This window comes from Podarcis pityusensis (assembly GCF_964106645.2).
Source record: "Podarcis pityusensis genome assembly, chromosome: 6".
NCBI classification, from domain to species: domain Eukaryota; kingdom Metazoa; phylum Chordata; class Lepidosauria; order Squamata; family Lacertidae; genus Podarcis; species Podarcis pityusensis.
In genome coordinates this window covers 1418561-1443199 of record NC_138030.1, presented here as the reverse complement: position 1 = coordinate 1443199, position 24639 = coordinate 1418561, and the positions used below count along the sequence as shown (strand labels likewise).

Below are 24639 nucleotides of genomic sequence, written 5' to 3'. Positions count from 1 at the left end.
TGTTGAGCTGGTCAGGGAAGTCTCTTTGTGAGACAATGGCCTTAAAGGTAAAGGGACCCCTGACTATTAGGTCCAGTCATGACCGACTCTGGGGTTGCGGCGCTCATCTCGCTTTATTGGCCAAGGGAGCCGGCGTACAGCTCCCGGGTCATGTGGCCAGCAGGACTAAGCCGATTCTGGCGAACCAGAGCAGCGCACGGAAATGCCATTTACCTTCCCACCGGAGCGGTGCCTATTTATCTACTTGCACTTTGACGTGTTTTCGAACTGCTAGGTTGGCAGGAGCAGGGATCGAGCAGCGGGAGCTCACCCTGTCATGGGGATTCGAACCGTCGACCTTCTGATCGGCAAGTCCTAGGCTCTGTGGTTTAACCCACAGCGCCACCCAGTTAAGTGTCCTCATCAGTATCCCAAAAGAATGAGCTAGGCTGCAGGAGCTGCAACCCAGCTAGCAAGGTCCTACCGGCTGGCGCTGATGGGAGTTGTAGTCCAAAGCATCTCGAGGGCACCAGGTTGGGGAATGCCAAATCCAATTTCTATGTGTGCATTAGTGCATTTGATCTCCAAATATCCCTTAGCTTGGAGAGAAGTTGGGAAAAATGCAAGTCAATACAGTATGGCCACATCTTACACAGGGATTTATGTTGCAGATGGTGCATATGCTGAAACCACCCTCACGTGAGCATCCCTAGTGTGCTGGAGACGGTGGCATGAGAGAGACTTGCCCCCCCCCCCACTCCCTGGACCAGAGAGCTCAGAAGCTCCTTTTGCGCCAGGTTTTCCTGGCAGGAAAAGCGCTTTTCAGCTCTCTGCCTTGCTTGCATTTAGTTGGAATTTCAAGCATCCCTGCTGCTAATGGCTGAAATCAAGTGAGCTTAATGCATTTAAGATGCAATTGTTCTGAACAGTACTCTGTCTCTCTCTGACACACACACAGGTACTCATTCCAGATTAATCAGTATTTTGCTTTTCTGGACGCTGCTGCTTGACATGTCTGCAACATCTCCGAGTGGGCAAGATGCATCCCACACAGAAATGCACAATACGGGTCCACACCTCCCCACCATCTGGTTTTCTTGTGGTTCTGGAAGGAAACGAGTTGCCTGTGGCCTCATTCAACGTGGTCCCAGGTTCTTTTGGACCAGCTTGCAGCTGCCAGTAAACAGCGCTGCATGGGGAGGCCACGGGGGTCTCTCGCATGGACTCCCTCCAGCGCTCCAAAGAATGGAGGGAGGTTATTTGTACAGAACGAGGAAGGAGGCAAAGGCCCCGAGAGCCTCCTTGGAAATGCTTTCACTGTTTTTCTCCAGCCAGTGGGCTCTGCAGATCCCAGGCTGGTGACCAAAATAACAGCCTCCCGGCCTGCGATGCCAACAGGCACCTCTAAGCTTCTCTGACAAGGCGTTTTTTTGCAGATAAGGAACAAATGCTGCCAGCATGTAAATCTCTCCAAATGAGGCCCAGCCCAGGTCCACGGGAGAAGCTGCGTGGCTTTGTGCGATGGACAGAGACAACGCCGTGAGAGTGGAGTGCCAGGAGGCAGCCGCAGCACATCCCCTCTGCCCCACAGGGGCACCTTGAAGTGAAAGGCACAGGAGGACCCACACCCAGGAAGGAGCCCCACATCAGAAGCAGGGCTCTTTCCCCACCTTGGAGGAAACAGGGCAGGATCAGAAGCTCAGGTTGGGCAGGAAGGTCAAAGCTCTGGGTGGGAAAGAGAACTCTCTATGGCAGCCTTTCTCCACCTGTGGGTCCCCAGATGTTGCTGAACTACAACTCCCATCACCCCTAGCTCGCAAGGCCAGAGCTCAGGGATGATGGGAGTTGTGGTCCAACAACATCTGGGGACCCACAGCTTGAGAACCGCTGCTCTACGGGGATAGCACGAGCCTCGGGGGATGAAAAGCGACTCCAGAAAAACCAACCGCAGCAGAAGAAAAAGTTGGTTTGGGCTCTGGTCCTCAAGGAAGTTTGAATCATAAGAGTCAGAAGTGACTCCAAGGAACATCCTAGTCTAAGCAGCTATTACCAAAGGAGCGACAGAAACATCTTATCTGGGACTCTGTTCCAAGAGTTCAGCATATGCATGAAAAGTGTATGTGCCAAGACCCTTGGGGCTGCCCCCGTGGCCAGCGGGGAGAGAGAAACCGCCATACTTCAGGAGTCCACATACCAAGCAGGTCTTGCCCTTTTAAAGGAGGTCTTGAAAGCTCTTTTTGCCAGGTCTGGCCGGGGTTACCCAGCACGTAAAGAGCTTTAAGGCTCTCTGCTTTCCGGGGAGGGGGTGGGCAAGGCTCGCTCCTCATGGTGGCTGGGCGATGCTTTTGCCAGACCTTGCCAGGGCCATCCAACTTCTGGGGGAGAATCCCAGGGCAGCCCTTACCCGCACCAGGAGGGCAGAGAGCTTAAAAGCTCTTTTTGTGCTCAGCCGACCACTCCAACCAGCAGAACTGGTGCTGCTACAGAGGCCACACAACAAGTATTCAACTTTTGTACAAACTTGATCGTTTAGTGTGGCAGCGCCTGCAATTTGGAACTCCCTGCCTATTGAAATAAGCACTCATATTGGCACCTGCTAAAAACATTCTCGTTTAGACAAGCCTACCCAAATGCTAAGAAAGTTAAGGTAATTCTTTTTTGTTTTAGTATTTCATATTTTGTATGCTTTTAAGTAGGGTTGTACATTTTTGATTTTACTGTTTTCTCTTTTGTAAACCACTTGGAGATTTTTTTCCAGAATCAAGCCGTGAATAAATTTTATGAAATGAATAAATTTTGTTTACTGATGGTTTAGCAGCTGGTTTTGCTTTGTGCAGTTTTGATTTTAGAAATGCAGTTTATTTATTTGTTGCATTTATATTCTGCTTCTGCTCCCGCCCCCCCCCGCCCCGGGCCTCAGAGTGGCATAGCATGTGGCTCTCTTCCTCCCCACTTAATCCCCACAACTGCCCTGCGACGTAAGTTAAGCTGAGAGGCAGTGGCTGGGCCCCACGGCCACCCCCAGTGAACATCATGGCTGAGTAGAGTTTTGAACCCTGGTCTCTCTTCCAGGCCCTAGTCCAGTGCTGTAACCACTACACCACACTGGCTCTGTTCACAGCTCTGAGCTCCCGTGGGAGAAAGGAGAGTATAAAAATGGAATCAGTCAACCCAAAGGCATCCTGGGCCCCATACTGGGGTAAGGAAGCTGGGAATGCAGAGCAGCCCCATCACAAGATCTAAGGGATGCTGCAAAGGACCATCAAATAGCATCAAGAACCCCTCAACTTTTAGCCTGCCCCAAACCTGGAAATAAAGTGGGACATAATGGATGCAGACATGGTTCACCACGGCCCAAAGCAATCCATTCCACTTCAAGGAGGTGGGCCTCATCCTGTGCTCCCACAGCAGAGACTCAGTCGGGAAACGTAAGGAAAAAACCAAAACAAAATATCCTTTAATATCTCAAAAAGCCGCCTAGAGGCTTATTTCCTCCAGCAAGTCCTTTCTGTGGCTCCAGAGTTGCAGCACGAGGTCACAGGGTCCTGAAAGCGTTGCAGCCGCTGAGTGGGGGACCCTCAGAAATTCTCCAGCAGCTCCACAATCCGCTTCTGCTCGCTCTCCCGGAATTCGGGGTTCTTCCCGTCCCCGATGTTCTCCGCATACTCTGCAGGAAGACAAGAGGTGGCTCTCAGAAGAAGAAGAAGAAGTGGCTGTAGCTCCACATCTGGGGCAACACCCCCCCCCAAACAAAACTGAAATCCAGGTAAGATGGGAACAGAAAGGGAGAAGCCTTGTCTTCGGAGCTTCAATTAGGAGGTAAGGGGCCCTATTAAGCAATGCCTGATACCCCCCCTTGAAACCAGCAGATATACTTGGTGCCATGTTTGGGGGCTAGTCATGGGGGTGGGGTGGGAATATTGATTATGGGAAGGAGGGCAGCTGAGAGGAAGCAGAGGGGGGCAGCCGGGCCCAGAGCCAGGAGCTGAGCAGGGCATGGCAAACCGGCCCATCCTGTGACCACATAAGAACTCAAGCAGATTCTGCTGGATCAGGCCAGTGGCCCATCTAGTCCAGCATCCTGTTCGCACAGCGGCCACCCAGATACCTGTGGAAAACCCGCAATTCTCCCAGTAATTCCAGAGGCACCTCAGAGGGGAAAGGAGCAGCTTTCTCCGTTCCTATTCAGGGTGCCACCCGGTCTCCAAAACAAGAGCTTGCAGAGCAAAGGGCTCCCGTTAATACAGGAGATGCGGACCCTGCTAGAGGGAGGGGGGGGTCTGTGAGCCCCCTAATGCATGGGGACGCTGCTCCCCCCTCACCTCAAGCAGCACACACAAACAACGCTGCTCTGCCGCCGCCTCTGCCAGGGCTCCTGGGAGGAGAGCCTTGAATATGCATGAAGCTCAAACTTGGCAGCAGCTGCTGCAATGGGGGCTGTGCCCTCCATGGCTCGACTTGCTCCAACAGGCAGGGCAGGCTCTGCTCCTCACTTCCAGAGACTGCGGGGAGGAGGGGAACTGAGCGGGAGAAGTCACAGCAACAAGCAGCAGCTGCCCCCTCTGGGCTTATGTGAAAGAGGGGGAGACCTGCCTGCCCAGCAGCCCTTGCAACATTTGCAGGCTGGAGGGGGGCAGAGCGATGGCCTCAAAGCTGGGCTTACATCCCTGGACCATTTGCACATCTCTCTCGCTCCCCCAAAAGGGTGGCGCTGTGGGTTAAACCACGGCGGTTCGAATCCCCGTGATGGGGTGAGCTCCTGTTGCTCGGTCCCTGCTCCTGCCAACTTAGCAGTTCGAAAGCACGTCAAAGTGCAAGTAGATAAATAGGTACCGCTCCGGCGGGAAGGTAAACGGCGTTTCCGTGGGCTGCACTGGTTCGCCAGAAGCGGCTTAGTCATGCTGGCCACATGACCCGGAAGCTGCATGCCGGCTCCCTCGGCCAGTAAAGCGAGATGAGTGCCACAACCCCAGAGTCAGCCACAACTGGACCTAATGGTCAGGGGTCCCTTTACCCTTTACCTCGCTCCCCCAATAACTGAGGCACTGGAAGCACAAATGGGGCAAGAACCGCAAGCACGCTATTAAGTGGGGTATCGATTCTACAAACCAGCCCCGCAATCTAGGCTTGCTCATCCCTGCTTCTTCAAACATCTCTGGTCTTGTTCCACCACAGCCTCCCCCAGCTTGACACCCTGCAGATGTTTTGAACTACCACTCCCGTCAGCCCCAGCCAGTGGAGCTGGAGTCCAAAAGGTCAGCAAGACAGCAGGCCGGGAAAGGCCGTTCTTGGCTGGGAGTCCTGGGAGACCTGCTCCCTGCCTTGCAGGCCTTTTCCATCTGGCAGGAGAAGTGGGACCGGGACTGACTCCAGCTGCAGAAGATGAAGCTGCCGAACAGACTCTTCCGAAGGGGTCTGGTTTGGGGTTTTTTGTTTCAGGTTGCTGCTGCTGCTGCTATCAGTATTAATTTGTTGCATCTTTAGATTTTATTACGCTATATGTGGAAATCGTTCAGTTTGGTTGCATACTTTTTGATGTTTTATTTATTGTTTCCGCTTTTGGTTATGTTTGGAATTGTGTATTTTTTTCATGCTGATGCCAATGGGAAGTGGGGCAGGGGCTTGGTCAGAAGAAGTCCGGGCTGAAATCTGCTCCTTTGCAATTCTTTCTCCCTCTCTGTCTGCCTTCTCCTACCACACAGGGCTGCTGCATGGATAAGTAAGAATTTCAAAGCATTTTGCACACAACCGGTACAAGAGATGTTATTTTTGCACGAGCCGATTCTGGAATTTCTCTTACTCTGCTTGGACCTCAGACAGGAGGCTCTCCTATCACGTTCAGAAGAAATGCTACAGCCACAATTTCCTAAGGTGTGAGTCTCATCCCCCTTCCCGTTCGGCCAAAGAAAAGCCTCCACACAGTGCTGCTCTGTGCCAAACAAAGGCATTGGCGACCGAGAGCACACCTGGCAAGATGTGTCAAACTGCAGGCCCATCACTCAACTCCTGGAGAGCCGATTCTGGCCTTACACGCCCCACGAACCATATCCACAAGTCCTGAGCACAACGAGGCTCCATTAGGGAGAGAAATGGCTTCTCCACATCACTTGCGAAGGCACCTCAAGGTCACTGCTCTCCCCTGCATCTTCAGCGCTGGGCTGCCGAGATGCCATTAGCCACCTAAGGAGGCTAAACTGGAAGAAGCAGACAAGCGAGCCAACACTCTTCTCAACCAACCGCCAGGAGGCCACTCTTTTGGGGTGGCAAATTCTGTAGCAGCAGCAGCAGCAGCAGCAAGTCAAGCATTCTTCTGGAGAAGGTGGGAAGGCCTGGGGGCTTCTGATGCCTAGGGAAGTTAAGGTGGAGGTGGAAATGGGAGGGCTACTCATTGCTCTGTCTGGTGGGATGTGCCTCTCCCATGTTCCCCTTCCCCCTGGGAAGTGAGCCCACACCAAGGCACCCAAAAGGAAATCTGCTCCCACACTTTGATCTTAGGGCAGGATCCACACACAGCCAAACTGATTAATCTGCACTGTTCAAATGACTATGTGTCCCAGGGAGTGAACGAGACACAGAAGAGGCAGGAAGTATCTACAGGCAAGGAACAATTTAATGCATTCAAGCTCAAGCAAGTAAGCAGAGGTCAAGCAAATAAGCAGAGGTCAATATATGAGAACAAGAGAAAAGCTGGATCAAGCCCTGGGCCCATCTAGTCCAGCATCCTCTTCTCACAACAGTCAAAGAGATGGGAACGGCAATTTCATCTGGCTCTCTCTTTCTCATTCTTTTAAAATGTTTACTTTTTTTTTGTTAACTCTGCTGACTCAAATGTGCATTTTGTAGCTGACCTGTTTTGCAATGTTTTATTTTAAAATTTTTAAGATAGCATTTTAGTTTCCTGTTAATTCCTGCTCTGAATGTGTACTTTATTCAGCAATTTTTCATTGTAGATTGTTTTAATGTGTTGTAGACTGCTCTGATATAAAGTGGTATAGGAATGCTAATGCTAATAATCATGTTATCTAGCTTGGTGGCCACCACTCCCATCAATATAGCTTTAACAAATCCCAAGAAACATGACCCCATACATGGCACTCAGAGAGAGGGAGAAGGGGCTAAACCTATCACCAACACTTGCTTCAACAGTTACTGGATCTCTCACACCCCAAAGTCCCCTGCCTCAGTGGGGCACCCAGGGTGGTCTGTCTCTCCTAGACGCTGTCGGTTCCCACACCAAGGCAGCTGCACCCCCACCTCCAAAATTTCTCCCCAAAGCCCAGCCTGGTCAGCCATCAGAGAGGAGCCTTAATGAGGCTGTTGCCCCTCCCTGCTTGCCTCCATCCCCACTTAAAATAAATGGAGAGCCCAATTTCTCTCTCCCTTTGCATCCGAAGCAATTCTTGGCCCTCCCCAGGGACCCATCAGCTGTCAGGCTGCCAGAGAAACAGGGAAAATATGTAGGCCATAAAAATCAAACTAAGAAACAGGCTTCCAATTAGCATGCAAAAAAGCAGGAGAGAGAAGGGGACCAGAGCCCTGCATGCAAAACAGAAAAAGGGAAGGAGGCAGAAGATGCTGAATTAGCTGAGCCTCCGCTGGTGGGGAGGAACGGGAGCGGCTTCTCCTGCTGCTTGGGTGCTCCTGCCACTCCCCACCACCATCTGGCTCCAAGCCCCAGAGAAACCCCCTCCCTCAAGAAAGAACCTGTCTTCTTCCTGCAGCAAGAATGGCTTACGACTCCAGCTGTGCGAGGCTCAAGGTGAGCAGAATCCCACCTCGGTGGAGAAAAGCAGGAATCCAGTTCTACCCCCCCTACACAGGGGGAGGGGGGTGGCCAGCTGGAGCCTGATGGGGGACTTGAGGAAGCCCCACTTGCCCCGGACCCTCCTAAGGTGGGTCAGACCACCTGGGTGCTGTTGTAACCTCACGTGTGCCGGTTCAGGTCAGAAGGTGAACTGTGCATTTCTCAGGGAGACTCAGGACCCTGCAGTGGGAGATCTAGGGCTGGGAGGCTAGAGGTGGTGGAAGAGGAGCCAGGGCTTTCTCGGCTGCAGCTCCAATCTGGTGGAACGCTCTGTCACAAGAGACTAGAGCCCTGCGGGACCTGACATCTTTCCACAGGGCCTGCAAGACAGAGTTGTTCCACCAGGCCTTTGGTCAGGGCGCAGCCTGACTCCCTCCTCCGGCAACCTGCACAGAATTTGCTTAACGGTTGCCATCAATTTGATTTTAATTAATTTTTATAATGAAATGTTTTTAGAATGTTTGATTATTTGATTGTTTGATTATTTGATTGTTGTTAGCCGCCCTGAGCCCGGCTTCGGCTGGGGAGGGCGGGATATAAATAAAATTTATTATTATTATTATTATTATTATTATTATTATTATTATTATTAATATTATTATTATTACTAATTTTGTTTTTCGTTATTTATTGCATTAAGAGTCAGACCTTCTAACCACTACACCACACTGGTTCTCTCCCCAAGCCTTGCCTAGCAGGCCTGCCATCAAAGCATCCTGCATCTAAATTTAGGGGTCTCCTAAATGCCACCACTCCTCTTCAGTGCAGAAGCATAGCTGTCAACTTTTCCCTTTTCTTGCGAGGAATCCTATTCGGAATAAGGGAATTTCCCTTTAAAAAAAAGGGAAACGTTGACAGCTATGTGCAGAAGCCCACAGGCCAGGAGCCACAGAGGCCAGCCCAGTCCTTGCTGCTGGCGACGGCTTTGCACCGAACACTTACTTTCAACAATCTTGCAGGCGGCACAACGGGGCTGGAAGGCAGGGTCTGCCCAAAGGGGTCGTGGCGGCTGGATGAATAGGCAGAGAGGCGGTCTCTTGCCCGGCTCCATGTGCCTGAGGCTGTGAGGCCGGCTCCCTGCTTTCTGATGGGGTTGCTGGCCAAACAGGAGCCTGAGTGGGACCTCAGAGGAAGCCGTTCCCCCACTCCAGGGCTCAAGGACTCACCTTTGATGATGTGCCGAACTATTTTGATGGAGCTTCCCCTCATGTTCAGGATCTGATGGACTCGCTGACGAATCTGGCCAGGGAATGAAAAACAAGAGAGGGTGGGAGCAAAAGAGAGAGAGAGAGAGAGAGAAATCTGCAGTAATTGTAATGGAAACAGAGAACAAAAAACCCACAGGAGAGTTGGGGTTTTTTTTCCAGGGAGGCAGCTTGGTTGCACTGTGCCAGGATCTTGACACAGCACACTCACACGGCCCCAAAATGGCCAGAAAGGAAAGTGCCTTTATCTGTGCGAGCAGGAATGAGCAGCCCTGCATATCTGGCCTTGGGATCAGGGCATTGCAGGGGGTTGGAGTAGACGACCCTTTGGAGGCCTTCCAATTCCATGATTCTGCATGTGGCAGGAAGCAGCCCATGTGGGCAAAGGAAAACCTTGCTGAATCCCTCCCTCCCTCCACCCAGGTGTGTTAGCCCAAGGAGGGGAGGGGAAACAGGGACACCCACCTTCTAGAAAGGCTGCCACCTTAATTAATAATAATAATAATAATAATAATAATAATTTATTTACATCCCGCCCTCCCCAGCCAAAGCCAGCCTCAGAGCGGCTAACAACAATAAAAGTAACACAGCATTCTAAAACCAATTCATTCTAAAATCACTTCAGGATCAAATTAAAGGCAACCATTGGGCTAGAGTTCTGTGAGGATTGCCAAAGGAGGGGGTCAGGCTGTGCCTTGGCCAAAGGCCTGGTGGAACAGCTCTGTCTTGCAGGCCCTGCAGAAAGATGTCAAGTCCCACAGGACCCTAGTCTCTTGTGACAGAGCGTTCCACCAGATCGGGGCCACGGCCGAAAAAGCCCTGGCTCTGGTTGAGGCCAGCCTAACCTCCCTGTGGCCCAGGATCTCCAAGATGTTTTTGTTTGAAGACCGTAAGGTCCTCCGTGGGACACACCAGGAGAGGTGGTCCCGTAGGTACGAGGGTCCTAAGCCATATAGGGCTACTGCCTTCATCCCTAGCCAAGGGGAAACTCAAAAAAGAGGTTGCAACATAAAATGTGTACACCAAGCACCTCCTGATGCAGATGCGCTGAGTTCTGGGTCCTCCCTGGTAGGGAGGCACAGAAGCAAAGACACAGTCCAGTGGGGGCCCCCAGCCCATGAACACTGGGGGTGGGGGGTGGGGGTAATGTGGCAGCCGTGCTGCCCTCACCTGGGGAATGCTGGCATTGCAGATCTCCGCCATGATGTAGCAGATGAGCTGGAGGACGAAGAGGCCGGCGTCCAGGCGGCGGAGGTAGAACTCATCCTCCATGTCATCATCAATGATCTCTCCCCGGCGGACCATGTCCTGGAATCACAGAATCACAGAGTTGGAAAGGTCCCCTAGGGTCCCCTGGGACGCGGGTGGCGCTGTGGGTTAAACCACAGAGCCTAGGATTTGCCGATCAGACGGTTGGCGGTTCGAATCCCCACGATGGGGTGAGCTCCCGTTGCTCAGTCCCTGCTCCTGCCAACCTAGTAGTTCGAAAGCACATCAAAGTGCAAATAGATCAATAGGTACCGCTCCGGCGGGAAGGTAAACGGCGTTTCCATGCGCTGCTCTGGTTCGCCAGAAGCGGCTTAGTCATGCTGGCCACATGACCTGGAAGCTGTACGCTGGCTCCCTTGGCCAATAAAGCGAGATGAGCGCCGTAACCCCAGAGTCGACCACGACTGGACCTAATGGTCAGGGGTCACTTTACCTTTACCTAGGGTCCCCTAGTCCAGCACCCCACAATTCAAGAGTCTCAACCAAAGCATCGCGCAAGACCCGGAAGAGAAGCACCAGGAGCAGCTCCTATTGCAAAGTCCGCAGAAATCCCTTGTGCAGTGAAAGAGCCATTTGTTCCCGGGCAAAACATGTCCCTGCGGACCCCCCACTCCCCGGCGCTAGCCTGCCAGCCCACCCTCCGCTTCCTGCTGGCCCTGCGCCAGCAGTAATGCATGCCACACGTGACCTTTTGCTATCCTCACGCTGGAATTTTGTTTTGCCAACCCGCGAGCTCCCTGCTGCTGCTGTGATTTATTATATGGCGGCCCAGCAGGTGCGTGGCAGTCCGCCGGAGCTATGTCTCCTCATTAGAGCGGGCACCCGCTGTACCTGCAAGACTTGGCAAGGAGGGACCCCCCTCCTGTGTGTGTGTGTGTGTGTGTGTGTTGCAAGCAGAAACAGGGGAAAGGCAAGGCTGCGTGGCAGCGGCAAGCTCCTCTGGCTCCCCCAGCCAGCTGCCCAGCCCCAGACCTTCCTTCCCCAGAGCCCACACGAAGCAACAGAGGTCCCAGACTGAGGAAGGTCTGCAAGCAAACCGCTGAGCAAAGCAGCAGCCCACAGGAAGAGTCCAGGGGCAGCAGCGATGCGAAGAACAGCCTGCTGGATCCGGCCAATGGCCCACCCAGGTCAGCATCCTGCTCTCACAATGGCCGACTAGATGCCTTTGGGATCTTGCACTTTCCAGAAATGGGAATTCAGAAGAATCGCTGCCTCTGACCTTGCAGGCAGAGCCCAGTCATGATGGCTAGGAGCCATTGAGAGCCCTTTCCTATGTGAAACTGTCTAAACCTCTTTTAAAGCCATCCATCCATCCTGTAGCAGTGAGTTCCATAGTTTAACGAAGGGTATTATCAGGAGAGAATGGTTTCTATTTACCTATTTATTTATTAACTTTCACCAAAAGAGCACAGGGTGGTTTGCAACAGAAAAATACAAAACGAGAACACAAAACACATAATAAAAACAAAAACAAACCAATAACCGCCCCGCCCCCCGCCAAACACACTGGAAAGGACACAGAATGTGAATCAGTCAAAGGCCTGGAGACAGAGAAACGTTTTTGCCTGGCGCTTAAAGATATGTAATGAAGGTATGAGGTGAGCCTCCCTGGGGAGAATATTCCACAAATGGGGAGCCACCGCAGAAAAGGCCCCGTGCTCATGTTGCTGCCCTCTGGAGCTCTTGTATTCCTATACTGTCCTCCGACTTCCACCCAACGGGCTTCTTTTGCCCACCTGACCAAGACCGAAAGCCAAGCAGCACCGCGTAGGACTTGCCCAGCTTCATCTTGCGGTGTGTTGGGGCCTTGAAAACACCCCCAAGGCAGGTGACAAAAACAGGTGTGCTCCCCTTCCCCTGAGAGTTTGAGACCCTAAAAGGGACAACCCCGTTCAACTCCATTCCTGACTTTTCACTTCTTCCGCTTCCCTACTCCAGCTTTTGCGGGACCACACCTTGCAGTCTGGGTTTTGGATGCTCAAAACCTGCCGCCTTTTAGCAAGCCACCGCACCCTTTTCTGGTTTGATAGTTTTAAGGAGAGGTTGGGTCGCCATCTGTCAGGGACTCTTTAGGTGTGGCTCCTGCATGGCAGGGGGTTGGACTAGATGCCCCTTGCACCTCTACAGTTCTATGATTCTATGACCCAGACCCTTTGCTACAACCAGGTCCTGCCCTCTTGTGACCAGGCACTGACCTGGCTTGTGGCGGCTGCCTCTCGGAGAATGCACTGGAGCCTCAAAGACCCTTAAAATCCTGGCTCAGGATTGGCAGGAATGTCACTGGCAATCTACAAGCCATGGCAGGAGGCTCTCCCCCCTTGCCTCTCCAGCTCCTAATTTCTGCCCTTCCGCCTTGACAGCTCTTGATTTTTATTTTTTAGAAATGCGAATGGCAAGTGTTTTCGAAGCCATCAGCCGTGGCAGCTCAAGCTGACATCTGAGGCGCACGGCGCACGACACCTGCAATCCAGGATAACGAAGTGATTTGGAGGCCGGATCCGCTGATTGCGCAGGCGGAAACCGGGACGGCTCTTCTCTCGTGCAAGGCGGGAGCCTCTCCCTGCGGGGCTGGCAGCAAGACAAAAAACACGGCGAGCTCCGGGAAACTTAGCCAAAGATGCTTGCCAGTGTGCAGGGAGCTGGTGCGTGGGTGGCTGCCGCACCACCATGCCATTTTTTTAAAGCCCTGTTCACAACCACCATTCCTCCCCCTCCAAACTGTTGTTAATCTTTTCCCCGTGCAAACACCAAACAGCCACTCTGCCTCTCTTTCTCCCCCCCCCCAAACCCTCTGCAGCCGTCAAGATGCTAACCTCCAAATGAATGATCAGGTGCCATTCCTTATCTGCCACGAGATGCCCCATGCTGATGGGAGGCGACAGCAATAAGATGGGCTCCTGTGAAACTGAAGCAAGCTCCCCTCACAGTAATGAGGCTGGACTGACAGTCGGGGAATGGCAAAATGACGATTGCCAAAGCCCAGCGGGGCCTGCTGCAGATTCAAGCAGGGAGGCTTCCTGATCCCACCGGAGATTCTGCCCCTGCTCCTCTCCTCTCAGCCACCCCGGCCTGCCACAATGGGTGGCAGGATTCTGGGTGCTGGAAAATCAAGCATCAACGCCATTTCCCTTGGGTACTCCGGGGGTGTACAAGGGGACAGGAAGTGGCTGGCTGCTTTATTGGGGCTTAGGAAGGATCTTCCTCCTAGTCCTGTGCCAGGGGGTCCAGGAATAATAATAATAATAATAATAATAATAATAATAATAATAATTATTATTATTATTATTATTATTATTATTATTATTATTATTAATTCCCCGCCCATCTGGCTGGGTTTCCCCAGCCACTCTGGGCAGCTTCCAACAGAACACTAAAATACAATAACCTATTAAACATTAAAAGCTTCCCTAAAGAGGGCTGCCTTCAGATGTCTTATAAAAGTCTGGTAATTGTTGCTCTCTTTTGACATCTGGTGGGAGGGCGTTCCATAGAGCGGGTGCCACTACCGAGAAGGCCCTCTGCCGGGTTCCCTGTAACTTGGCTTCTCGCAGCGAGGGAACCGCCAGAAGGCCCTTGGAGCTGGACCTCAGTGTCCGGGCAGAATGATGGGGGTGGAGACGCTCCTTCAGGTATACTGGGCCTTTGAGGCCGTTTAGGGCTTTAAAGGTCAGCACCAACACTTTTGAATTGTGCTCGGAAACGTCCTCGGAAGGCTACTTTGCTGCTTCTTCCACTGCTTAAAAATGAAAGAGGATTGTGCTGGATCAGGCCTGTGGCCCATCTAGTCCAGCATCTTGTTCTCCCAGTGGCCAACCAGGTGTCTGTGGGAAACCCACAAGCAGGATACGAGCTCAAGAGCCTTCCTGTCTTCTGCAGTTCCCAGCAACTGATATTCATAAGCATTGCTGCCTCCAACTGTCCATAGTCTCCTCCACAAATTTGTCTCGTCCCCTTTTAAAGCTCAAGTTGGTGGCTGCCACTGCCTCCTGGAGGAGCAACTTCTGCAGGACGTGGCTCGGTGGCACATGCCCTGTTGGCACACCTTTTCGCGGCCAGGGGGCACAGAAGTGCAGACTGCTCCGGCTGCTCTGTGCAAGGTAAGCACGAGTGTCAGCCTAGATTATCTCTTCCCGCTTCCCAATTAAAATCAGCTGTCAGGGTGACAGACAGGTTGGGACAGCCCGTCAGGCCAGCTGGGGCGTGAGGAGCAACTGCGGCGAAGATGAGCAAAGGCTGATGAAGGAGGCTGACAGAGGCAAGATCTTCCTGCTTCCACCAGCTGGGGCTGCTGGCAGAGGGGAAGAGGCCAAGGGGGCCAACCCAAATCTATGCCAGGCGCGGAGGGAGGAGGACTGATCCTTGAAGGCCGGCACACACCCACACACACCCATACCCACACCCACACACCCACCCCAGCCCCATAAAGGGGAGCTCAAACCAAGGGAGGAGAAAACACTGAAGGCCTGATTTCTCTCTCCAGCTTTCAGAGTTGGCACTGAAGGGGCATTTATGTAACAGCTGCAGCCTCAAGAAGGAAGGCTCAAAACTTCCTTTAGAGGCTGAAGTGTGAGGGAGAGCTGCAAGTTTGGCACCAGATGTGAGACCCGACACTTGCAGGGCAAAATGATAAGCAATGCAAAACGCACACATATGTAGAAGCCCTGCAGGAGGAGTCGGTGTTGGCTAATGGGAGGGACAACGTTGCTTGTTGCTAGTCACATTTGCAGAAGAACATAAGGAGAGCCTGCAGGATCAGGCCCGTGGCCAATCTAGCAAAGCGTTCCCTGTGAGCTGAGCCGTCCCATATAAAATAGGTGCAGGCCTTGCAAGTTCTTTCACTCTGTTTGGGATGAGACATCATGGGGCTTTTAGGATGAGCAGCTGTGCTCTCAGCTGGCAATGGATGTAAGGGGCTTCAGCTCAGAGCCCAGGTGAGGAAGGTCTGAGCAGCTGAGGAAGTTCAGCTGGGCTGCGGAGCCTCCGGCAAACGCTGCTGTTCCTCACGCTCCGCATTAACCCCTTTCATGATCACCCTCTCGCAAGGCACTTCTGTGCAATTCAAGCCATTTGCTGCCCCACTCAAATGCCAGGTTAATTCCAAAACCCCATTTAGGCTATCAAAGCCCACGGAAGCCGATTCTCCCGTTCAAGGATGGAATGACTTAACAGTGGCACAATTAGCATCTAATTTGTAAGTCGTTATGGCGCAAAGTATCCAGCGAGAGCGCTTTTATTGAATAAACCTGCTGAGCATAATTTCCTCGCAGAACTAAGAAGAAATGCATTAAGTCATCACCTGCCTTTGCCTCCCTTTCTGCAGAGATCACCGCTGAGGCTCTATAATTGCACCTCGTCTCTGAGGGAGTTAAAGAGCTGTGGTGGCTTGCCACCTTTTTCTCAAATAAAACATGAAATGGACTGGGGAAGACTTGTTCACCACAACCCGAAACATTGAGATTTTCTGAGCGGCAGCATTCCTTGGGGTTCTTGCCGTGTCCTGCCTGGAGGGACACCTGCTCCCTCTCGGTGACTCTGCGGCGTTTCAGGGCTCCAATGCACAGGGACGGCTGCCTTCTCCACGGGACAATGTGGAATCTGGCTTCCCTAAGTCCTCTACCAACCAAATATAAAGCCACTCTTGGATACACTGTGCTGCTTTTTTGCTATTATTTTTGAATGGATTTGACAGACTTCGATAAAATATTTTTTAAAAACTTTAAAAACCAAACTCGTGGTAGGTATTGTTATTACTATTCTTATTACTACAGTGGACCCCCTGGATACGAATTTAATTCGTTCCTGGGGTCCAAGCGCCCCCCGAAAAATTCATACCCAGAGGCGCCGCTTCTGTGCATGTGCAGCGGCGAAACTCAGAAAAAGAATTCCAGGTTTGCTGCGTTCACAACCTGAAGTTTATGTTACTCGAGAGTAACGTAACCCGAGGGTCTACTGTATTAATTGAATTTATAAACCACCCTATAACTGCAGGTTTTTTGCAAATTATTCTCCAGTGCTTAACTGAATGGAGAACAACACACACATGCTCCCTTGCTTAAGCTGGGCAGCAGGCCTTCGTGTCTGGAGGACGCTTTTGGTGAGCTCGCAGGCAGTGGGGCAGGAAGCAAGCGAGCCCTTGAGCAAACCGCAGCTGTCTCTTTAAGAACCTAAAAATTATTAATACTATTATTTATTATTAATAATATTAATTAAATGTGTTAGTCACTTTACCTTGCCCGAAGCAACTCAATGCACTAAAAGCACAAAGAGGTAAAAGAAAAACCTGACATATGCATCAAATGGGGGGGGGGTGTTTACATTAAAAATATCCCACCCACTTCTAAAAGGCCACTGATAGTTAAAGGCTGAAGGCCTGGTTACAGAGCAAAGTTTAAGCTAGTGCCCAAAGATAATGTAATGATGGCGCCCAGCAAGCCTCCGCGGGAGAGCGTTCCACAAAGGGGGAGCCAATGCAGAAAAGGCCCTGTTCTCGTCCTCTGGATCGCTCACAGAGGGGGCACACAAAGAAGGGCCTCGGATAACGGCTGCAGGGTCTGGGTTAGTTCATAGGGGGAGCTTTTAGCATTTCAGGGAACTTGCAGGCACCATCTCATAATGAACTGACAGGAGGGGGTGGGGTGGGGGTGATGACACCTACATGCTTTTCTCCTTCAATCTTCTTATCAGCTGCTTGCATTGCATCCAGGTACTTGAAATATAACTCCATCAGTCTGTCAACCTGCCGGGGGGCGGGGGGGAGGGAGAGAAGAAGAGTGGAAAAAGGTTTGAACTCATCACACAGCCATCCCACCCTGTTAATAATAATAATAATAATAATAATTATTATTATTATTATTATTTATTATTATTTGTATCCCGCCCATCTGGCTGGGTTTCCCCAGCCACTCTGGGCGGTTTCCAACAAAGATGAAAAACACATTAAAATGTCACACATTAAAAACTTCCCTGAACAGGGCTGCCTTCAGATGTCTTCCAAATGTCAGGTAGTTGTTTATCTCTTTGACATCTGAAGGGAGGGTGTTCCACAGGGTGGGTGCCACCACCGAGAAGGCCCTCTGCCTGGTTCCCTGCAGCTTTGCTTCTCGCAATGAGGGAACCGCCAGAAGGCCCTCAGAGCTGGATCTCAGTATCCGGGCAGAACGATGGGGGTGGAGACGCTCCTTCAGGCACCCTAGCAAGACGAAGGGCCCACGGACAGCGAGGTGCCTCTGCATTGAACAAGTTGGGCTTTTAAAGCCGGGGTGCCACATCCGTACTGAATGGGACACCGGAAAGCAAACAGCCTGCAAGGTCCTGCTCACAGACTGCACGGCACCCAACAGCCCCAGATGCTCTGAAATCGCCCTGATTCTGCTTATCTCAGCACCCAATTCCCTTCCCGCCTCCTTGATCACTGTTCCTCCAAGCTGGCCTGACCTAGGGGCTCCCTTTACACCGTTCTCTGTCTTGCCAAAGCAGCTGCATCCACGTCTCCCGAGAGGCAAGATTTCCAAGGCCAAAAGGGGAGAAATCAGCACTAGGCTCCCAGGCAGGTGCTGCCAGGAAACCCACAAGGAGGGCACGGGGGCAACCTCCCTGCCTCTGCCCCTCGTTGACAGCTATCTTGGCCAGCAGCCGTTGCCAGACCTGCTCTCCCACATATATTTCAGGGTGGGTGCGTGCGGAGACGGCAGATTTTATTCCAACGGCAGACGTCTGAAGCTCTCAGGATGCATTAGCGGCTGCTCTTTGCAGAACAAAACCAACAGCAGCCCCTGGGGACCCACTTGGCAAGTCCCACCAGAAGTGCAGGCTTGCACAGGCCCTCCCCTCCAGCGGGACATCCCTGGTTCCCTCTCCGCTCCACTAATTGATTTCCAAAGAAGATACAGGTCCTCAGAGCCAATATTAATTTTCAGGAGCACTGAGAGCACTAACCATTTCCTTAGCTTGAAATGCTGGTGGTTGAAACTGCAGGTTTCCCCGGAGAAACCGGGGGTTAAGGACTCCGGCCCACCCTATCCATGCAGCCGGGGCAGGGCTGCGCTCAGAGGGGTTGGTGGTCTCAAGAAGGGTCCCTGCAGGACGCCTATGCCACTACAGTGGTACCTCGGGTTAAGTACTTAATTCATTCCGGAGATCTGTTCTTAACCTGAAACTGTTCTTAACCTGAAGCACCACTTTGTAACCTGAAGCGTATGTAAACTGAAGTGTATGTAACCCGAGGTACCACTGTACAGTCATACCTCATGTTATGTCCACTTCATGTTATGTTCTTTCAGGTTACGTCCTGCAGAGATCCGGAAGTACTGGAAAGGGTTACTTCCGGGTTTCGCTGCTCGCACATGCGCAGAAGGGCAAAATGACGTCATGCGCAGAAGCGGCGAATCGCAACCTGCGCGTGCGCGGAAGCGCCGCTGCGGGTTATGCTCTTTTCATGTTGCGAACGAGCCTCCGGAACAGGTCCCGTTCGCAACCAGAGGTACCACTGATTTCATGCCACAGGACACCCACGCAGCACACACCTGGCTGTGAGGGAGAGCTATGAAGCCACGACACTGCCATGAAGCCGGCGGAGAGGTTGGCAGGATGTGGGCAGCAGTATTGCACCACGGGGCACAAGCCCCACTGAAATAGGAAAGGGGCAACAGCACGGTGGGTCTTGCGCAAGGGAACTCCTTTGGAGGATTGTCATAGAATCACAGAATTGAGCAGCTGGAAGGGTCCCCCAGGGGTCATCTAGTCCAACCCCCCTGCAATGCAGGGATCACAACTCAAGCATCCATGACAGGTGGAACATGGTGCCAAATGTTCACTAGTAGAACTTGTGGGGGCAGGAAAAAAGATAACTGGTTGAACTAAAGGTGGCATGCAAGGGGGTCCCCACATTTAATCCCAGCCTGAGAGGCAGTGTTTGCCCGCTCACCTGGTGAGCTTTTTATGGCTGAGTGGAGGATTTGAACCCAGGTCTCCCAGGTCCTGGTAGTCCAACACTCTGACCACTCCACCACACTGCCTCTCGCCATCCTGGATACCATTTGGACAGTATCACTGAGACAGTGCCCAATTTCTCCTGCCCCCACCACGCTCTGAACCCCCCTCCTGTTCCCAGCTCCCCAACACTGCCCCCCCCCGGTCTCTCTCACCTTCTCGCTGTCGTTCTCCGTGAACTTGTTGAGCAGCCGAGTTCTCTGCTGTCCCCTCAGATTCCTCAGGAGGGAGGCCAAGATGGAGCAGATGTGCTCTGGGGGCAGAGAAAGAGATGCACACACTCAAGCCGGGTAGCTAAGGCCGTCCCCCCCCCCCCCATCCCTTTGCCAAGGGGCAGAGGAGTCGATTGCTTCCTGCACAGCTGAGTGTGGCGGAATCATAGAGTTGAAAGGGACCCCCAGGAGTCATCTAGTCCAACACCCTGCAGTGCAGTATGAAGAGAAGCAACTCGAGAGAGGCTTGCCCCTTCTCCTGAACAAGTTCCCACTGAAGGGATGGCAATTGGGACATGACAGGAACAAACGGCTCCTGACCATGGAGCCTGATTTAGCTGCAGCGGGAGCAGATTCTGCAACTAGGCTTGCATCTATTCACAGAAAGGCCATTGTGCCAAACACGGAGTTAGGCACAAAGGCTGCCCAAAATAATGAGCTTTCTCTTGCCTGCTTTGCAGCCTCTCAGATTTTGCTGACGGGTCAAGTTCAAGGCAGCACAAGTCTTGGGGAAAGAGGGAGAGCAGAAGCCCCCAAAGGAAACTACTATTCTTCTGCTTCTGCTGCTGCCTCCGCTGGGCTCTTGCTGGCACCAAGACCAACAGTTCCACTCCAAATCTCCATCCTGCACCTTCACAGGCCTGATCCTGTAGGGCCCAAGGCGAAGGCATCCTTCAGCGAAATGGGAATTTAGAAATGGAAGAAGAGCCCTGCTGGATCAGACAGACATCCTGCTCTCCCAGTGGCCAGCCAGATGCCCCTTGTGGGAAACCAGCAAGCAGGATTCGAGCACACGAGTCCCCTGCCCTCCTGTGGTCTCCTGCAACTGGTATTCAGAAGCATTGCTGCCTCTGACCCTGAAAGCAGAGCACAGTCCCTGATAGCCCCCAATAGCCGCCTCTCCTCCTCCATGAATTTGCCTAATCCTCTTTTAAAGCCAGGCAGGCTGCTAGCCATCACTGCCTCCTGCAGGTTGGAGTTCCACAGGTTAACCATGCGCTGTGTGAAGAAGTCCTTTCTTTAATCTGCCCTGAATCTTCCAACAACACTTTGTTTCCTTGGGTTCAGGTGCAAGCGGTGGGGCCAGCAGCTACGGCTAGCGGTTGCTTATATGGCAACAACAGCGGCCTCTGCCAACCTGGTGCCCTCCTGGGGTGCCTGCTCACATCCCCAGACAGCACCGCTGTTGGCAATGACAGGCAGCCGTGGTCTAAAGGCACCAGGCTGGGTTTAGCAGGCACCGAACAGAGTCAACATAACAAGCAACACCAGGGTGCAAAATTGTTCCAGGTTTTGCATGACAAGAGCCCAGTCGGCTACTGTTCCAAGCCTGCGGATTGGTTTGCTAGACCCTAAAAAGGAGCACTGAACACTCGCTGCTGTGAACACCTTGTGTCTGTCTTCGCTGTAAAAGAGAAGCAGAGCTGTCCACTTTTGTACCGAGGGAGCCCAAGCGCAAATCCTCTTGCCAAGGCAGGTGCGGCTGCTCCCTCCTGCGCTCAGAGCCGGCCTCGCCTTGCAGGCATTTCAGAGCAAATGCAATTCCAGCCTCTCCACGCCACCTTTGCTTTAATCCCGCCGATTAAGATTGATGAGGCAAGGGGGGCCATAAAATTTGCCTCTATTGGCTTGCCGGAGGAGAGGGGTGTCAGAATCTGTTATTTTTCAGAGAGGAAAATGCAATGTACGGAGAAGAGGGATCATCTCCTCATTGCTGTCAAGACAGATTAACATGAGTTTCCACAGCTCTGCCTTAGCCCGGGGGCCTGAGAGAAGCCGCGATCAATTGCTCATGGAATAGGAGCGACAGGCACCTCTTTGCAAGGGGCTTTCAATAAACCAGTGTCTCGGCCTTTCGCGAGAAGGGCTCTGCAACAGGCATGCGGGATCCCAAGTGACAGAGGAGCCCCTTTCTCGTGCCGGGGGATCCCACACTCTGCACCTGGGCAGCGCAGGGCGACAAGCAAAAGGAGAGCCTGCTGGGCGAACAGGTTTTCTAATCCGCTAATAAATGTTCCTCCTTCAGCAACAGATTTCAACTTGAGGGGGTGTCAATTTTTCATGCACCAAGGAGATTGGTGGAAGGGAGAGAGGAGCTGACAGCAGAAACAGGAGAGGCGATAAACCTGTTATCTGGTGGGCAGCCCGGCTCAGTGGCTCCATTACTCCGACGGAGCAAGATGGAGGTGAGCTGGAGAGACACCAACGCACAACCTGTTTGAGCAAAGCGTACAGTGGCAAGCAACCACACTGTAACACATGCGCGCGCGCACACACACAGTCTCTCTGTCAAAGCAGAACCTTCTGCTCTAAAGGAGTGTGGGGAGAGAAATTCAGAACCCCAGGCAAGGCTATTTGCAAAGAATACCAGTCCTGGGAGTTCTTGCCTTTATGTGGAGAGATGCAAGGGTGCATTGCCAACGTGACTTTGGTTCATGCCCAAAAACTGAAGATAATCCCCTTTCCCCTTGAAAGACAATAGCAAAAGGGAATTTTGCACTTTCTTTTTAAAGCACAGACACCAACAGCCTAGGAAAAAGCAGCTTGGGTGAATTGCTGAGGCAGGACCAAATGCCGGGAGCTGACATGGCTCAAGAGTTGGCCCACCTTCCCTAAGCAGGGTTCCCTCCTAGCCAAACCTGAGATCCTGCTGTTTTCGCAGCATCTGTGGGGAGGGAGAAAGGGGGAAACGGAGCCACAGCTCTCTCTCCTTGCTCCGTGCCTGGCCAATCTGCTGCACATTTGGTTGGCTTTGTGTTAGCAGCGCCAGCCGCAGGGGAAAGGGGCACAACCAGAGGGGTGCTCCTGCCATTTTGGTACCTGCTGTTTTGGTACCGTCACTAAACTCAGCACACTCAAAACAAGAGCACGAAGCACCAGGCTCAGCTCTCAGCCGGATCCGAGAGGGGCCGAAGGCGCCAGCGCACACTTTGAGCTCAGTACAAAGCGAGGCGCCTGCAGCAGATCGCATTTGATTCCCCCCCCCCCCGCTGCGGGGCCAGTTTCAGCATTCTGCAGACTGCTGACAGGCCTTGGGGCGACACTCCAAGCATCGCAATTGAGAGCCTGCAGTTTTGCAAAGGAAGCTCCCAGACAGCGGCAGCGACACAAACAACAAAGTTAACTTTCCCAGCCTCAAAAGTCCCAGGGTGGGACGGAGGAGACAGGAGTTCTGAGCCAGCTAAGTGGGCTGCCATAGGCCTCCGCTTAACAGAAAGGCAGTTGATAATTCCCCATGGAGCCCTGATCTCTGTCTTCAGCCTGGGTCCGCCCTTTCGGCAGGGTCCACCTGTGCCAGACCACTGGGCTCCACCTAGCTCTGTGCGGCTTCTACTCTGACTGGCAGCAGATCTCGAGCGTTTCCAGGCAGGCAGTGTTTTGCAGCCCTACCTGGAGATGCTGCCTGGGATTGAACCCGGGACCTTCTGCACTCCAAACACGTGCTCTGCCCCTTCCCCCAATTAAAGAACGAAACCAAACCCCACGCAGATCCACAGCCCCATGAGCAAAATGTGCAGCACAACGCAGGCACTATCTCCCCAACGACCACCGTTCTCCGCAGATAAGAGGGATGTTCTGCAACTGCGGATCAGGCGCCAGGAAGCCGGCTGCCCTGCTTTGCCATTTGAACCAATTTGCTGGAAGTCTTGCCCCGCTCTACCCCGTGGAGATTGTGCTCATGCCAGTTCCCAGCCATCCACCCCTGGGCAAGCGGACGGGGCTGGGGTGGGGAGAGACTTTGGGATGCAGGGAGTGTCGAAAACATCCTAATGAGATTGATCTTGACTTTGGCGGCTGAGCGGCGGAATGCAGATGAGTCTATTCCGTGGCTGGCGTGCTGGCAGCTGCAGGAGGTCCCGTCAAACCGTGCCTCAACCCGGCAGCGTTGTTCTGCCTTTGTTGTTGTTGTTTCCCCCTCCTTCCCCCCCCCCCTTTTGCACTGCGTTATAATGGACATCTGCCCAGCAGGGGAGGCGAAAGGCAGCAGGCCGAGTGGAAGCCTGTGCACACTCGGGCAGAATACTGATGCCGGCTCGGAAGAAAACACACAGCCCCCTCGGAAAAACCAACACGGCAACACACAAAGCGCTGCGGATCCTCGCAAAGGGAGGGTGTTGTGGACTTCTTAGAGCAGATCCAAGATAAAAAGCAGCAAGATAGAGGGTGGAGGGAGCTGGGAGGACAGTTTCCTCGCTAACAAGCTCAGGAAGGGGAGTGGAGTGAAGCCACAGGAGCCGCCTGAAGACCCTCTCCAGATCCTGGCTTGATTTCTGATGAGGAGCAGAAAGGGAGGAGAGGAGCTGGGCTTCGTGCCCTCCATGCCAATCGGCTTTGTCCGTTTGCTGCGTTTGCCAGGATGGAACAAGGTGTTCGCAAGAGGATCCAGAGAACTGCTCCTCACCGCCTGTCATTGTCCCCCCACGCAAAGAGGGTCAGGCTGCCTCTTTTGGGCAAAGTGCTTCCTGGATCCACAGCTGAGCTGCTAGAATGGAAGGAGCCCCCCACAAAGGTGCTTTGCATTCACCAGAACCAGAGACTGTCCCCCAGCCCTGGCCTGCTGTCCCAAGCCACCCCCACCTCCACAACAGGCAGAGGCTCCCTCCGTGCCACAGGCACGAGTCTGTCTTGAAAAGCGATGGTCAGATCACTGGCTTTACCATGTAGACACAGAGATGAGAGCAGCTTTTGACAAGGGCATGGAATGCTCCCTTAAAGGAAAAGCTCGCTGCAGCCCGCACTTCACCCCAGGTGTTGGAAATCAAAGCCAGGCCAGCAAGAACATCCGCCTTCTTTATATTTAGCTATAAAGACAGCAGTGGCAGTGTCTGCCTGATATTTAAGGGGAGGGCATTCCAAAGGCAGGGGGTACCCCAGCATTGAAGACCTGGTCCCTATTTTGTGGGGAATGAACCTCCTGAAAACATATCTGCAGAGCACAGTGATCTATTGGGTACACAAGGGGTGTGAGACCAGGTATCCTGGTCCCAAGATGTATAGGACTCTGTACACCAACGTTGCTACCCTGAACTTGGCCCAGTAGCTAACTGGAAGCCAGGGCAATTCTTTCCACAGTGGGGTGGCATGTTGGGGGTATCCTACCCCAGTGGGCACTCAAACCACTGCATTTCGCACCGTTTCAAACAATCAGCTACTTTTAAAATGCATTTGCACAATATCAACA

General features: G+C 52.7%; 1 protein-coding gene across 1 annotated transcript in view; it reads right to left on the bottom strand.

Moving 5' to 3' along the window:
* Nucleotides 1–3412: 3412 nt before the first annotated feature.
* The window catches only part of CTNNBL1 (catenin beta like 1), an 87903-nt gene continuing 66676 nt past the window's right edge, over nucleotides 3413–24639 (bottom strand). The window contains exons 12-16 of the mRNA XM_081011250.1: nucleotides 19401–19498; nucleotides 16913–16993; nucleotides 10159–10296; nucleotides 8950–9022; nucleotides 3413–3646 (exon numbers count right to left, since the gene is read on the bottom strand). Of these exons, the coding sequence (XP_080867376.1) occupies nucleotides 3558–3646; nucleotides 8950–9022; nucleotides 10159–10296; nucleotides 16913–16993; nucleotides 19401–19498 (479 nt within the window). The 3' untranslated portion in view covers nucleotides 3413–3557. The remainder of the gene's footprint in view (nucleotides 3647–8949; nucleotides 9023–10158; nucleotides 10297–16912; nucleotides 16994–19400; nucleotides 19499–24639) is intronic.